The following is a 16,053-nucleotide window of genomic DNA, read 5'->3' on the forward strand; positions in this document are numbered from 1 at the left end:
TCATAGGCTACTTACTAGATGCGTGCACACACACACACACACACACACACACACACACACACCTTAGATGATGGAGAAGATCAGATCATGATCCTATTCATTATGTCAAGGGAGGCTTTATTCTTAAAATGAAATACCATATGTCTCGTTGTATGGGGCCACCGTGATATCTTGCAGGGTGTCGCTCCATCCATCCTCTTCTGCTTGAGTTATTGAGACGGACCCGGGTGGACCTCCGCTTTGACAATTCACAGTCTCACCTGACCTTTGATCGTCGCCGGCCTCCATGCAGCAGTTATCCGAATTCGAGTCACCCGAAGTGCTGTAAAAGGGATTGTCGCTGCTGTCATCTCCCGATTCCCCAAAAACATCATCTGAGATCTGCAAGCTCTCGTAGCGTGAGCGAGCCGCCTCCAGGACAGACAGCGCCTTCCTCCCACATTCCGCCATCTCTCGTCGATGCTTTTTGTTGCTTACAACACGGCACAATATTCGGCATGCAACTATCCACGACTGGGAAAAACTCGTACCACACACACCTACCTACGTCCACTCCCACTGTACGTTTTTATAATTATGCTAGGCCTACTGCAGACTTGTGATGTGATAACTTCTATTCTCCCCTTTCTTCAAAGCATGTGCCGGAGAGGAGCTGTCCTCATCAAGGGTACTTAAATACCCCTAGGCGCTATGCACAGAGACCGAAATTATCAATATTGATCACACCTCTGCGCATCCGGGTTGGGCCAGCTATTTCGTTGGTGGCTCGTAAAATGGGCTCGTACTGTGTAGAGATTTCAATGAATACGCGGCATCATGATCAGCTGACCTGGGTTGCTCTCATGTGCTGGCCAATAGCGTTGATAATAGCGTTGTATATCTCACTGTAATGTCAAATCTTATGGTATTAAAGCAGAATTGTCTTCTGATGCGGTTAGAAAATGCATATACCCCATCAATTGCTTATTGCTTATGATACGAATATAAAACACATGTATGACTAATGCGTTCGTTTATTCATTTATTATTAATGCATTCGTTTATTCAGACAATGTATTTACAGGAACTCTTTCAAATCAGTTTTGAAAACGTTTAATGAATTTATGTGGAAAGGAAAGCAACAGCAGGACAGGATTTTTGTTTTTAAGAACACCATATTTTTTGAAAAAACCAAGCAGCGCTCCCCTTGGTGCCCTGTGGGGGTGCAGTAGACTGGTTCGCGGAAGTCATCTTGCTTTTTGGTGTGGTACCCTGTCATGTTTGCGGAAGTATAATTTGTCTTCTCCCCTCTGTCATTCTTCAGAAAGTATTTAGCAACATTCGTTACTTTATATTATAACTACATGTCCAGCCTTTTCTGATTTCAAGGATAGTACAAAAGAAAGATGAATCTGCCAAAGGGGCCGGATTCTCTGTGTTTCGACAAGGATGTGTTTATGAAGGTAAGAATTTGACTTTTGAAACTAGCTAGCTGGCTAGCAAGCCATTGGTTAGCTAGCAGTGATCAGCCAAACTGGCTTCATCACTTGTTATGAAACGACTTATATAAGTTTGTCTCGTAGTATTTATCTACCTAAACCCTATAAGAAATGGCAAGTTAGTTTCTGCTGTACATCATTTGCATAATCTTAGCTAGCTAGGTAACTAACTAACTACATGATCACTCATGACATGTTTTCATCATCTGTTGCATTCAGGATGACTTCGACGTGGATCAGTTTGTTGCAGATTGCAGAAAGCATGTCCAACTGGAGGAGATGCGCGAGGACCTTGAGATGTATTACAAACAGCTCAAAACAGCCATGGTTGAGCTCATCAATAAAGACTATGCTGACTTTGTCAACCTCTCCACCAATCTGGTGAGTGTCTATGGCTGACACGTTCAAGATGCTGCAGTGTCCCCCACCCATAAGCTGCATTATGGAATGTTTACAACCATGCATTTTCAGCCAAATAACAAGATAGCAATCATATTTTACGATGATGTCACTCAAAAGAAACTAGAAGCAACCGAGAGCAACAGCAGGAATCTGCTCAATATAGATGTAGCAATCTAAATAGATGTGATGTGGGATAATGATGATGTTTGTTCTTCCTAACAGTTGTTCCAGCTAGGATCAGGACTTTTACATGTCAAATAGGCCTAATAGCTACAGTAGCTAGATAATAATGGATATCATCTATTTAGGTTGGAATGGACAAAGCCCTGAACCAGCTATCAGTACCACTGGGTCAGTTGCGTGAAGAGGTGCTGGTATGTGCTCTGTTTCACTCTATTTTTTCATATTATGATCAATTGGATTTACCTTCATTTCTGTTGACTTGGTCACATGTTGTCCTTTTTCTGTTGACTTGGTCACTTGTTGTCCTTTTTCTGTTGACTTGGTCACTTGTCCTTTTTCTGTTGACTTGGTCACTTGTCCTTTTTCTGTTGACTTGGTCACACACATTGTCCTATTTCTGTTGACTTGGTCACATGTTGTCCTATTTCTGTTGACTTGGTCACATGTTGTTCTATTTCTGTTGACTTGGTCACACGCGCTGTCCTATTTCTGTTGACTTGGTCACACGCGCTGTCCTATTTCTGTTGACTTGGTCACACACACGCGCTGTCCTATTTCTGTTGACTTGGTCACACACACGCGCTGTCCTATTTCTGTTGACTTGGTCACACACACACGCTGTCCTATTTCTGTTGACTTGGTCACACACACGCGCTGTCCTATTTCTGTTGACTTGGTCACACACACGCGCTGTCCTATTTCTGTTGACTTGGTCACACACACGCGCTGTCCTATTTCTGTTGACTTGGTCACACACACGCGCTGTCCTATTTCTGTTGACTTGGTCACACACACGCGCTGTCCTATTTCTGTTGACTTGGTCACACACACGCGCTGTCCTATTTCTGTTGACTTGGTCACACACACGCGCTGTCCTATTTCTGTTGACTTGGTCACACACACGCGCTGTCCTATTTCTGTTGACTTGGTCACACACACGCGCTGTCCTATTTCTGTTGACTTGGTCACACACACGCGCTGTCCTATTTCTGTTGACTTGGTCACACACACGCGCTGTCCTATTTCTGTTGACTTGGTCACACACACGCGCTGTCCTATTTCTGTTGACTTGGTCACACACACGCGCTGTCCTATTTCTGTTGACTTGGTCACACACACGCGCTGTCCTATTTCTGTTGACTTGGTCACACACACGCGCTGTCCTATTTCTGTTGACTTGGTCACACACACGCGCTGACCTATTTCTGTTGACTTGGTCACACGCGCTGTCCTATTTCTGTTGACTTGGTCACACGCGCTGTCCTATTTCTGTTGACTTGGTCACACGCGCTGTCTTATTTCTGTTGACTTGGTCACACGCGCTGTCTTATTTCTGTTGACTTGGTCACACGCGCTGTCCTATTTCTGTTGACTTGGTCACACGCGCTGTCCTATTTCTGTTGACTTGGCCATACGCGCTGTCCTATTTCTGTTGACTTGGCCACACGCGCTGTCTTATTTCTGTTGACTTGGCCACACGCGCTGTCTTATTTCTGTTGACTTGGTCACACACGCTGTCCTATTTCTGTTGACTTGGCCACACATGTTATCCTATTTTTGTGTGTTGTGTTGGTCTCCTCTTTACTTCTCAGAACTTGAGAACATCTGTAAGTGAGGTGGTCCAAGCCGTTGACAACCAGCTATCCAAGCAAGATGACTTGCAAAACAAAAAGGTTTGTTAACCTTATGTCTACCATTTCAAACAATAGTTTTTCTATAACATACAGTACATTTGTATGTGTGTAGCTGGATGCTTACACCTTTGCAATTCATTTAGACAAAAGATTATGATTCAAAGAAAAGTTAGACGAGTTTCTTTAAACTGTCATGTGTCTCTTTTCTTCGTTTAAACCAGATCAATGTCATGAAACTCATACAAGTTGTTCGATCAGTAGAGAAGATTGAAAAAATCCTACATTCTCAGAACTCAAAAGACTGGACATCTCTTGAGATGAGCAGGTCTGTTTAAAAAGAGATTGCATCAGCTTTTTTGATGATTTTACATAGGCTATTTACCATATGGATGTATCTGTTAATGATGAATACAGTCTATTTACCATACGGATGTACAGTTGGAGTCGGAAGTTTACATACACTTACGGTTGCTGTATTGGTTGTAATATTGTTATATTGGTTGTTACAGTTGAAGTCGTAAATTTACATACACTTAGGTTGGAGTCATTAAAACTCGTTTTTCAACCACTCCACAAATTTCTTGTTAACAAACTATAGTTTTGGCAAGTCGGTTAGGACATCTACTTTGTGCATGACGCAAGTAATTTTTCCAACGATTGTTTACAGACAGATTATTTCACTTATAATTTACTGTATCACAATTCCAGTGTGTCAGAAGTTTACATACACTAAGTTGACTGTGCCTTTAAACAGTTGGTAAATTCCAGAAAATGATGTCATGGCTTTAGAAGCTTCTGATAGGCTAATTGACATAATTTGAGTCATTTGGAGGTGTACCTGTGGATGTATTTCAATGCCTACCTTCAAACTCAGTGCCTCTTTGCTTGACATCATGGGAAAATCAAAACAAATCAGCCAAGACCTCAGAAAGAAAATTGTAGACCTCCACAAGTCTGGTTCATCCTTGGGAGCAATTTCCAAACCCCTGAAGGTACCATGTTCATCTATGCAAACAATAGTACGCAAGTATGAACACCATGGGACCATGCAGCCGTCATACCATTCAGGAAGGAGACGTGTTCAGTCTCCTAGAGAAGAACGTACCATGGTGCGAAAAGTGCAAATCAATCCCAGAACAACAGCAATGGACCTTGTGAAGATGCTGGGGGAAACAGGTACAAAAGTATCTATATCCACATTAAAACGAGTCCTATATTGACATAGCCTGAAAGGCTGCTCAGCAAGAAGCCACTGCTCCAAACCTCCAAAAAAGCCAGGCAACTGAACATGAGGACAAAGATCGTACTTTTTGGAGAAATGTCCTCTGGTCTGATGAAACAAAAATAGAACTGTTTGGCCATAACCATTGTTATGTTTGGAGGAAAAAGGGGGAAGCTTGCAAGCCGAAGAACACCCTCCCAACCCTGAAGCACGGGGGTGGCAGCATCATGTTGTGGGGGTGCTTTGCTGCAGGAGGGACTGGTGCACTTCACAAAATAGATGGCATCATGAGGCAGGAACATTATGTGGATATATTGAAGCAACATCTCAAGACATCAGTCAGGAAGTTAAAGCTTGGTCACAAATGGGTCTTCCAAGTGGACAATGACCCCAAGCATACTTCCAAAGTTGTGGCAAAATGGCTTAAGGACAACAAAGTCAAGGTATTGGAGTGGCCATTACAAAGCCCTGACCTCAATCCTATAGAAAATATTTGGTCAGAACTGAAAAAGCATGTGCGAGCAAGGACGCCTACAAACCTGACTCAGTTACACCAGCTTTGCCAGGAAGAATGGGCCAAAATTCACCCTACTTATTGTGGGAAGCTTGTGGAAGGCTACCTGAAACGTTTGACCCAAGTTAAACAATTTTAAAGGTTATGCTACCAAATACACTCAATTAGTATGTAAACTTCTGACCCACTGGGAATGTGAAAGAAATAAAAGCTGAAATAAATCATTCTCTCCTGTTATTCTGACATTTCACATTCTTAAAATATAGTGGTGATCCTAACTGACCTAAGATAGGAAATTTTGACTAGGATTAAATGTCAGGAATTGTGAAAAACTGAGTTTAAATGTATTTGGCAGAGGTGTATGTAAACTTCCGACTTCAACTGTATCTCAGTTAATGATGAAGTTTGCCGTTTCTTTTGCTTTGTAGTCCTCTCTTAGCTGGCCAGATTCTGGAGCGGATTGCCACAGAGTTCAACCAGCTGCAGTTCCATGCTGTCCAAAGCAAGGGCATGCCCCTGCTGGACAAAGTCAGGCCTGTACGTCCCGTCACATCATTCAATATTGACGGCTCCATTGGATTTGTGGAGTTAATTTTCAGTACACAAACTAGACTAAGGTTAATGGTTGAAAATGGCCATACCTGTCCATTATAAACATCCCTTTACTGACACTGTGCCTGTCCATTGTAAACATCCCTTTACTGACACTGTCTGTGTACGACTTTTGTTGTAGCGTATTTCTGGCATCACGTCCATGCTACAGCAGTCTTTGGAGGGGCTCCTCATACAGGGCCTCCAGACCTCCAACGTGGACATTGTGCGTCACTGCCTACGCACCTACGCCACCATCGACAAGACCAGGGACGCAGAGGCACTGGTGGGACAAGTCCTGGTCAAGCCCTACATGGACATGGTGAGGTTGTGTTTCATCGGAACCATCAAGATCAGAAGAGCATTTAGTGCTGGTGTCCCGTACCCAGATTGAACCTACTCCTGGACTTAAAAACTTAATTTTATTTGCTTTTAAATCCGGAAATAGGCTTTATCTTGTTTCTGATAATCCGGCTCTTAGTGCCCAGCTCACCAATATCTTTGTGAAACGATGCAGAAATTGACAGTTCAATAACTTTATGTACTGTGTTCTGCTTCAGAGATGAAGTCCATGTTTCCCTCGCTATAGAAACAGTACTTCAGTTACTATTTTGTTATCAACAGGTCATTGTTGAACAGTTTGTCAAGTCCACCCCCAATGGCCTTCAAATAATGTACACCAAGCTCCTACAGTTTGTGCCACATCACTGTAGACTGCTGCGCGAGGTGACTGGAATGGTCATTTCAAGGTAAGCACCATAGCTGTCCACAGTCAAAGTTTTAAAGGCTTCTCTCCCTTCAGATATAAGAAAGTACATGGTAGAATGGTAGTTACACATTGAAAACACAGAAAGTACATGGTAGAATGGTAGTTACACGTTGAAAACCCAGAAAGTACATGGTAGAATGGTAGTTACACGTTGAAAACCCAGAAAGTACATGGTAGAATGGTAGTTATGTGTTGAAAACCCAGAAAGTACACGGTAGAATGGTAGTTACACGTTGAAAACCCAGAAAGTACACGGTAGAATGGTTGTTACACGTTCAAACCTAGAAAGTACACGGTAGAATGGTAGTTACACTTTCAAAACCTAGAAAGTACATGGTAGAATGGTAGTTACGAGTTCATAACCTAGAAAGTACACGGTAGAAGGGTTGTTACGTGTTCATAACCTAGAAAGTTCACGGTAGAATGGTAGTTATGCATTCATAACCTAGAAAGTACGTGGTAAAATGGTAGTTACACGTTGAAAACACAGATAGTACATGGTAAAATGGTATTTACGCATTCATAACCTAGAAAGTATGTGGTAAAATGGTAGTTACACGTTCAAAACCTAGAATGGTAGTTACGCATTTAAAACCTAGAAAGTACACGGTAGAATGGTAGTTACGCGTTCATAACCCAGAAAGTATGTGGTAAAATGGTAGAATGGTAGTTACGCATTTAAAACCTAGAAAGTACACGGTAGAATGGTAGTTACGCGTTCATAACCCAGAAAGTATGTGGTAAAATTCATAACCTAGAAAGTTCAAGGTAGAATGGTCGTTACGTGTTCATAACCTAGAAAGTTCACGTTAGAATGGTAGTTATACGTTCATAACCCAGACGGTAGAATGGTAGTTACACGTTCATAACCCAGAAGGTAGAATGGTAGTTACACGTTCATAACCCAGAAGGTAGAATGGTAGTTATGCGTTCATAACCCAGAAGGTAGAATGGTAGTTACACGTTCATAACCCAGAAGGTAGAATGGTAGTTACACGTTCATAACCCAGAAGGTAGAATGGTAGTTATGCGTTCATAACCCAGAAGGTAGAATGGTAGTTACACGTTCATAACCCAGAAGGTAGAATGGTAGTTATGCGTTCATAACCCAGAAGGTAGAATGGTAGTTATGCGTTCATAACCTTGAAGTACGTGGTAAAATAGTAGTTATGTGTTCATAACCTTGAAGTACGTGGTAAAATAGTAGTTATGTGTTCATAACCTTGAAGTACGTGGTAAATAGTAGTTATGCGTTCATAACCTTGAAGTACGTGGTAAATAGTAGTTATGCGTTCATAACCTTGAAGTACGTGGTAAATAGTAGTTATGCGTTCATAACCCAGAAAGTAGAATGGTAGTTACACGTTCATAACCTTGAAGTACGTGGTAAAATAGTAGTTATGCGTTCATAACCCAGAAAGTAGAATGGTAGTTATGCGTTCATAACCCAGAAAGTAGAATGGTAGTTATGCGTTCATAACCCAGAAAGTAGAATGGTAGTTATGCGTTCATAACCTTGAAGTACGTGGTAAAATAGTAGTTATGCGTTCATAACCCAGAAAGTAGAATGGTAGTTATGCGTTCATAACCCAGAAGGTAGAATGGTAGTTATGCGTTCATAACCCAGAAAGTAGAATGGTAGTTATGCGTTCATAACCCAGAAAGTAGAATGGTAGTTACACGTTCATAACCTTGAAGTACGTGGTAAAATAGTAGTTATGCGTTCATAACCCAGAAAGTAGAATGGTAGTTATGCGTTCATAACCCAGAAGGTAGAATGGTAGTTATGCGTTCATAACCCAGAAAGTAGAATGGTAGTTACACGTTCATAACCTTGAAGTACGTGGTAAAATAGTAGTTATGCGTTCATAACCCAGAAAGTAGAATGGTAGTTATGCGTTCATAACCCAGAAAGTAGAATGGTAGTTATGCGTTCATAACCCAGAAAGTAGAATGGTAGTTATGCGTTCATAACCTTGAAGTACGTGGTAAAATAGTAGTTATGCGTTCATAACCCAGAAAGTAGAATGGTAGTTATGCGTTCATAACCCAGAAAGTAGAATGGTAGTTATGCGTTCATAACCTTGAAGTACGTGGTAAAATAGTAGTTATGCGTTCATAACCCAGAAAGTAGAATGGTAGTTATGCGTTCATAACCCAGAAAGTAGAATGGTAGTTATGCGTTCATAACCCAGAAGGTAGAATGGTAGTTATGCGTTCATAACCTTGAAGTACGTGGTAAAATAGTAGTTATGCGTTCATAACCTTGAAGTACGTGGTAAAATAGTAGTTACGCGTTCATAACCTTGAAGTACGTGGTAAAATAGTAGTTACGCGTTCATAACCTTGAAGTACGTGGTAAAATAGTAGTTATGCGTTCATAACCTTGAAGTACGTGGTAAAATAGTAGTTACGCGTTCATAACCCAGAAAGTATGTAGTAAAATAGTAGTTACGCGTTCATAACCCAGAAAGTATGTGGTAAAATAGTAGTTACGCGTTCATAACCCAGAAAGTATGTAGTAAAATAGTAGTTACGCGTTCATAACCCAGAAAGTATGTAGTAAAATAGTAGTTACGCGTTCATAACCCAGAAAGTATGTAGTAAAATAGTAGTTATGCGTTCATAACCCAGAAAGTATGTAGTAAAATAGTAGTTACGCGTTCATAACCCAGAAAGTATGTAGTAAAATAGTAGTTACGCGTTCATAACCCAGAAAGTATATGGTAGAATGGTGGTTAACCATTCATTATCTATGAATTTCTTGTTTGTTCATTCTCATGTCTTTGCTTTCGGCTGTCTGTCCAGTGAGAAGGCAGACATAGTCCCGGGATACAACTTCTTGGTGAACTCAGTGTGGCCGGAAATCATCAAAGGTATCGAGGAGAGAATCGCATCTCTCTTCAACGCGGGCAACCCTGACACCTTTTATGATGTATGTACTCTAACTACCCAATCATGTTCCTCTGGCATCAAAACTGTCAAATCAACATCAACAAAAATCCAACAGAGCTTGGAAATACAATAGTAGGGGAAACGCTGACCCTGAGAAGTCCTACTCTGTACAAGTAGGAGAGGGAGACTACATTCTCATTCGGTTCATGTTTGTATCTATTTTGCAGAGGTACACTATCAGCATTGACTTTGTGAGAAAGTTTGAGAGACAGTGTGGCTCCCAAGCCAGTGTGAGGAGACTGAGAGCTCACACCTCCTATCAGAGCTTCCACAACAAGTGGAACCTACCTATCTACTTCCAGCTCAGGTGAATAGCTGTGTGCTCCTGCATTGCTTGCTGTTTGAGGTTTTTGGCTGGGGTTCTGTACAGCACTTTGTGACATCAGCTGATGTAAGAAGGGCATTATAAATACGATTGATTGATTGCTCCATGACCTTTGACCTCTGTGCTTCCTGTACTGACCCAGTTATGTGCATGTATTACAGTAGTGTCCACTCAACAACTCAATCTGCCACAGTGCTGTCAGAACTGATATGCTCTGGTAACCTCCCTGGCAGGGGGTGTTTCCCTTTTATTTCATTCATTTCATGTTATTTTTAAAACTTGCATGAATTTATGTATTCTGAAATCTATTAACAAGAATATCTACAACAAAAATGCTTTGGATTTTGCTCCCTTTATAATTGTCACCTACCCTACTGATGTCCAGTCATCCATTTTACTTCCTGGATATTGTGCTGTCCACATTATATGTTGTTACAGATAAGAAGATATTTACAGGCTATGCATCATAATATGTTGTCAGATTTGAGAGGTACCTTAGCATTGTGTCCAACACAAGTCTGGCTTTTTGCGTAAGGCCTGATGAATACTCCCTCTAAAGAAAATCAATATTCCCTTAGAGTCAACGTGAAGGTTGTTGGACACACTGCCTTGCACTGTTTGTCAGCCCCGACACATTTTACAATGGAATGTACATCATGCTGCACATACTCAACACTGTGTAAAAACAACAACATGTTTTTGATAAATTCCAACTGTTTTGCTTATAGAACAGCATGCTAGCTTATATGTGTTCAACAGCCAGGCATTGACCTATTGTTCCCCATCTCTGTCACAGGTACAAGGAAATTGCTGCATGTTTAGAGAATGCTATTGCTGATGGGTTAGAGGCAGCACCAGGTTAGTAGCTATATCCAACTGTAATAACACGACAGACCCTGGTTCGATTCCAGGCTGTATCACAACCGGCCGTGATTGTGAGTCCAATAGGGCGGTGCACAATTGGCCCAGCATCATCCAGGTTAGGGTTTGGCCGGGGTAGGCACTAGCATCATTGTAAATAAGAATTTGTTCTTAACTGACTTGCCTAGTTAAATAAAAGTTTTTTTAAAATGTTTTTAAATATACAAATGGATAAGTTATTTTATTAGTCATTACCATAATATACAATAATACCTGATGTCTTCAATTATTTCCTCCCCTCCTACACTCTCTCTTCCTCCCTACACACTCTCCCCCTCCCAACACACTCATCCCCCTCCCAACACACTCTCCCCTCGTCCATACACTTTCTCTTCCTCCCTACACACTCTCTCTTCCTCCCTACACACTCTCTTTTCCTCCCTACACACTCTCTCTTCCTCAGCGGGCAGCTCCTATCACCTGCTGGTGTCCCAAGTGCTGTGGAACAGCTTGGTCAGGTGCTGGGCGGAGAAGGTGTACCTGCCCCCGCTGGTTCACCGCTTCTGGAAGCTCACCCTGCAGCTGATCTCACGCTACTCCAAGTTCCTCACTGAGGTACAGCCTCCAACATGGCAATACAACCTTTCCACTACAATATTAATGCTAGTGTCTATAGATTCAGTGATACCTCTATTAATCTAGTGATCAACGTAGCCTGCAGTGTCAGTATTCCAGTATTTTAAATGAGTCCTATAAAAGGAAATGCTAGTTAAGTTGTCATGATTGGTGTTTCTGGACCCTGTCTCCTAGATGCTGACTAAATCTCCCTCCACGGACGTCAGTAAAGACCCTGTGAGGCTCCTCCCCAGCTCCGCCTCCTCCACGTCCAGTCGCACCTCTCAGGATGATGGGGGCAGCGAGAGCGGCAGCCCAGCAACCCTCTCCACCAAACAGCTGGTCTTTATAGCCTCTGATGTGAACCAACTACAAGACCAGGTAGTGATATGGACTAATCACAAGACCAGTTAGTGATATGGGCCAATCACAACAAGCCAATGCAGTTTTGTATTGTATTTACCTTCCAAGAAGCCAAACGGAGTTGGCACAAATCTTAATAATGTTGTTTTTAACTATTGCTTTTAGGGTTAGGCAACATTAGACATGCTATTGCATGAACCTTATTTGTTCATATTTTTCTCGACTATTAAAAGTTTGCCTTTCTCACAGATTACGGAACTTTCTGAGATGATTAAGCAGAGACTGGAGATCATTGGGTACAACAACTTTGTAATTGTTGCAGGTATGTCATCGTCATGCTTGAAAGATGAAAAGCACACATTGATACGTTGTTCCACACAAGTGTTTAATCATGGTACTTATTCCATCAGCTCTTACTGCATGTTAGTTGATATATTGCCTTTTGATTGCCTTTTCGACAAGTGTCCCTCCCTGCCTTGTGTTCTCTCTCCAGAGGCCCTAGAAGACTCCAAAGCCTCCCTGTCTGGCTGCATTCCCACCTTGAACCGCAAGATGACTCAGCATTTAACCGAGAGGTGCTTCCGCTTCCTGAAGAGTGCTTCTGAAGTCCCCCGACTGTACCGCAGGACCAACAAGGTGAGACGGCCCGCCCCTCAGGCCCCATCCTCTCAGAACAATAATCTCCCATTAGGCTTCAACGTTGCTGAGATGATTAGAGGACATCTGCTGTACAGTACCAAAATACTGAAGAGTGCACCACACTCCACACTCACAGGCTTGAAAACGTGACTGTTCTTCATCCCTTGTATAGGAAGTTCCCTCCAGAGCCTCTGCCTACATGGACAACGCCCTGCGGCCGCTGCACCAGCTCCTGAGCGATTCCAAAGACACGGTGAAGCCCTCCATCGCCCAGGACTGGCTACGGATCACACTCAATGACTGCACTCACAGGTAGGGGGACTCTGCTGTCTGTTAGACTTCCTGTGTAGGCAACTACAGCAGTGTTACTCATCTCCAATCCTCCAGTATCCCCAATAGCACACGCTTTTGTTTTTAACCTCAGACAAGTAGAATCAGGTATGCTTGTACTGTTGGGGATACTGGAGGACCGGAGTTGGGGAACACATAACTACAGTATACTGGCGACTGCTGAATGTGAAAGGGAGATCTTGTAAGGCGAATTCTGGTCCACATATAAAGATTCTACACTGAATGCATGCCTTAGTTTTTAGTCCTTGTATTGTTTTGTCCAAAGAATGGCACCACACAAGGACACCAACTAACATTGAATTGAATTCCGTGGCAGTCAACCGCACTTCCTTAAGTAGCTTTTTGTTCTGCTCCACCAAGCACAGAAGTCTGTAATTTTCCATCTTGACTTTGGGCAGATATTTTGAAACCATATCAGATGTTTTGAGTTCTGTGAAAAAAATGGAGGAGAGTTTAAAGAGACTGAAGCAAGCAAGGAAAACAGTGACCACCAACACGACAGGAACCACGGGAGGCCCCACAGACGACAGCAAGATCCGCCTGCAGCTGGCCTTGGATGTGGAGTACCTGGGAGAACAGGTAGGGTTCACCCTGTTAGAGAACACCAACCGTATCTTGTAATTGTCCTTTGACTATGTTTTAGAAAGACAGTCTGTTTAACTCAAACAGTGGGAAGGAAGGCATGTCAGGAAAATCCCCAGAATGGTTGTTGTGATGGTAAGCTTCTAATACCATATTGATGTTTGTTTCCCATGATAGATTCAGAAGATGGGTCTGCAGCCTGCCGACATCACCATGTTCTCAACACTAAATGACTTGGTCCAAGGAGCACAGGACGGGACTCCATCAGAGCAGGCTGGACCATAATCCTGCACAAATGTACCTGTATGCTTGTAGTTAGGAGGAAGAAAGCCCAGTGAAGGACTGGGTCATATTTATGTTGAACATTGATCATATGGGACATGGCATTGAAAATCAGGAGAATTTCTAAATGTCATTGTACAATAGCAATTAAATATTTCCTACTGGCTCCCTGGCTGTTCATAGCAGCAAATGTCTACTTTAATGGGCCTAAAGGGGTTAACCCTAACCCCTTTAAATATATTGTATGTGGTGAACAGAGTTGGGGAATGATGAGATATATATATATATATAAGTTTAGCTGTTATGAGGGGTGACCTAATAAAGTACCTCTACGTTCAGCTGTTATGAGGGGTGACCTAATAAAGTATCTCTACGTTCAGCTGTTATGAGGGGTGACCTAATAAAGTATCTCTACGTTCAGCTGTTATGAGGGGTGACCTAATAAAGTATCTCTACGTTCAGCTGTTATGAGGGGTGACCTAATAAAGTATCTCTACGTTCAGCTGTTATGAGGGGTGACCTAATAAAGTATCTCTGCGTTCAGCTGTTATGAGGGGTGACCTAATAAAGTATCTCTACGTTCAGCTGTTATGAGGGGTGACCTAATAAAGTATCTCTACGTTCAGCTGTTATGAGGGGTGACATAATAAAGTATCTCTACGTTCAGCTGTTATGAGGGGTGACCTAATAAAGTATCTCTACGTTCAGCTGTTATGAGGGGTGACCTAATAAAGTATCTCTGCGTTCAGCTGTTATGAGGGGTGACATAATAAAGTATCTCTACGTTCAGCTGTTATGAGGGGTGACATAATAAAGTATCTCTGCGTTCAGCTGTTATGAGGGGTGACCTAATAAAGTATCTCTACGTTCAGCTGTTATGAGGGGTGACATAATAAAGTATCTCTGCGTTCAGCTGTTATGAGGGGTGACCTAATAAAGTATCTCTACGTTCAGCTGTTATGAGGGGTGACCTAATAAAGTATCTCTACGTTCAGCTGTTATGAGGGGTGACCTAATAAAGTATCTCTGCGTTCAGCTGTTATGAGGGGTGACCTAATAAAGTATCTCTGCGTTCAGCTGTTATGAGGGGTGACATAATAAAGTATCTCTACGTTCAGCTGTTATGAGGGGTGACATAATAAAGTATCTCTACGTTCAGCTGTTATGAGGGGTGACCTAATAAAGTATCTCTACGTTCAGCTGTTATGAGGGGTGACCTAATAAAGTATCTCTACGTTCAGCTGTTATGAGGGGTGACCTAATAAAGTATCTCTACGTTCAGCTGTTATGAGGGGTGACCTAATAAAGTATCTCTACGTTCAGCTGTTATGAGGGGTGACCTAATAAAGTATCTCTACGTTCAGCTGTTATGAGGGGTGACCTAATAAAGTATCTCTACGTTCAGCTGTTATGAGGGGTGACCTAATAAAGTATCTCTACGTTCAGCTGTTATGAGGGGTGACCTAATAAAGTATCTCTACGTTCAGCTGTTATGAGGGGTGACATAATAAAGTATCTCTGCGTTCAGCTGTTATGAGGGGTGACATAATAAAGTATCTCTACGTTCAGCTGTTATGAGGGGTGACCTAATAAAGTATCTCTACGTTCAGCTGTTATGAGGGGTGACCTAATAAAGTATCTCTACGTTCAGCTGTTATGAGGGGTGACCTAATAAAGTATCTCTACGTTCAGCTGTTATGAGGGGTGACCTAATAAAGTATCTCTACGTTCAGCTGTTATGAGGGGTGACCTAATAAAGTATCTCTACGTTCAGCTGTTATGAGGGGTGACCTAATAAAGTATCTCTACGTTCAGCTGTTATGAGGGGTGACCTAATAAAGTACCTCTACGTTCAGCTGTTATGAGGGGTGACCTAATAAAGTACCTCTACGTTCAGCTGTTATGAGGGGTGACCTAATAAAGTATCTCTACGTTCAGCTGTTATGAGGGGTGACCTAATAAAGTATCTCTACGTTCAGCTGTTATGAGGGGTGACCTAATAAAGTATCTCTACGTTCAGCTGTTATGAGGGGTGACCTAATAAAGTATCTCTACGTTCAGCTGTTATGAGGGGTGACCTAATAAAGTATCTCTACGTTCAGCTGTTATGAGGGGTGACCTAATAAAGTATCTCTACGTTCAGCTGTTATGAGGGGTGACCTAATAAAGTATCTCTACGTTCAGCTGTTATGAGGGGTGACCTAATAAAGTATCTCTACGTTCAGCTGTTATGAGGGGTGACCTAATAAAGTACCTCTACGTTCAGCTGTTATGAGGGGTGACCTAA

The 16,053-nt window shown here is 42.2% G+C and overlaps 2 protein-coding genes across 2 annotated transcripts in view; one reads left to right on the forward strand and one right to left on the reverse strand.

Moving 5' to 3' along the window:
• Positions 1-450, reverse strand: part of pgbd5 (piggyBac transposable element derived 5) — a 32,224-nt gene extending 31,774 nt beyond the window's left edge. The window contains exon 1 of the mRNA XM_038990671.1: positions 138-450. Within this exon, the coding sequence (XP_038846599.1) occupies positions 138-450 (313 nt within the window). The remainder of the gene's footprint in view (positions 1-137) is intronic.
• Positions 451-1,272: 822 nt separating this feature from the next.
• On the forward strand, positions 1,273-13,932 carry LOC120046832 (conserved oligomeric Golgi complex subunit 2-like). Its single transcript, XM_038992377.1, has 18 exons — positions 1,273-1,442; positions 1,698-1,859; positions 2,189-2,254; positions 3,656-3,736; positions 3,919-4,022; positions 5,862-5,970; positions 6,167-6,346; positions 6,649-6,773; positions 9,602-9,728; positions 9,916-10,055; positions 10,870-10,931; positions 11,398-11,549; positions 11,745-11,930; positions 12,162-12,234; positions 12,406-12,548; positions 12,724-12,863; positions 13,301-13,481; positions 13,662-13,932. The coding sequence occupies exons 1-18, from the start codon at positions 1,386-1,388 to the stop codon at positions 13,767-13,769; spliced, it is 2,196 nt and encodes a 731-aa protein (XP_038848305.1). The 5' UTR covers positions 1,273-1,385; the 3' UTR covers positions 13,770-13,932.
• Positions 13,933-16,053: the final 2,121 nt, after the last annotated feature.

Source organism: Salvelinus namaycush, chromosome 4 (assembly GCF_016432855.1).
Source record: "Salvelinus namaycush isolate Seneca chromosome 4, SaNama_1.0, whole genome shotgun sequence".
NCBI lineage: Eukaryota > Metazoa > Chordata > Actinopteri > Salmoniformes > Salmonidae > Salvelinus > Salvelinus namaycush.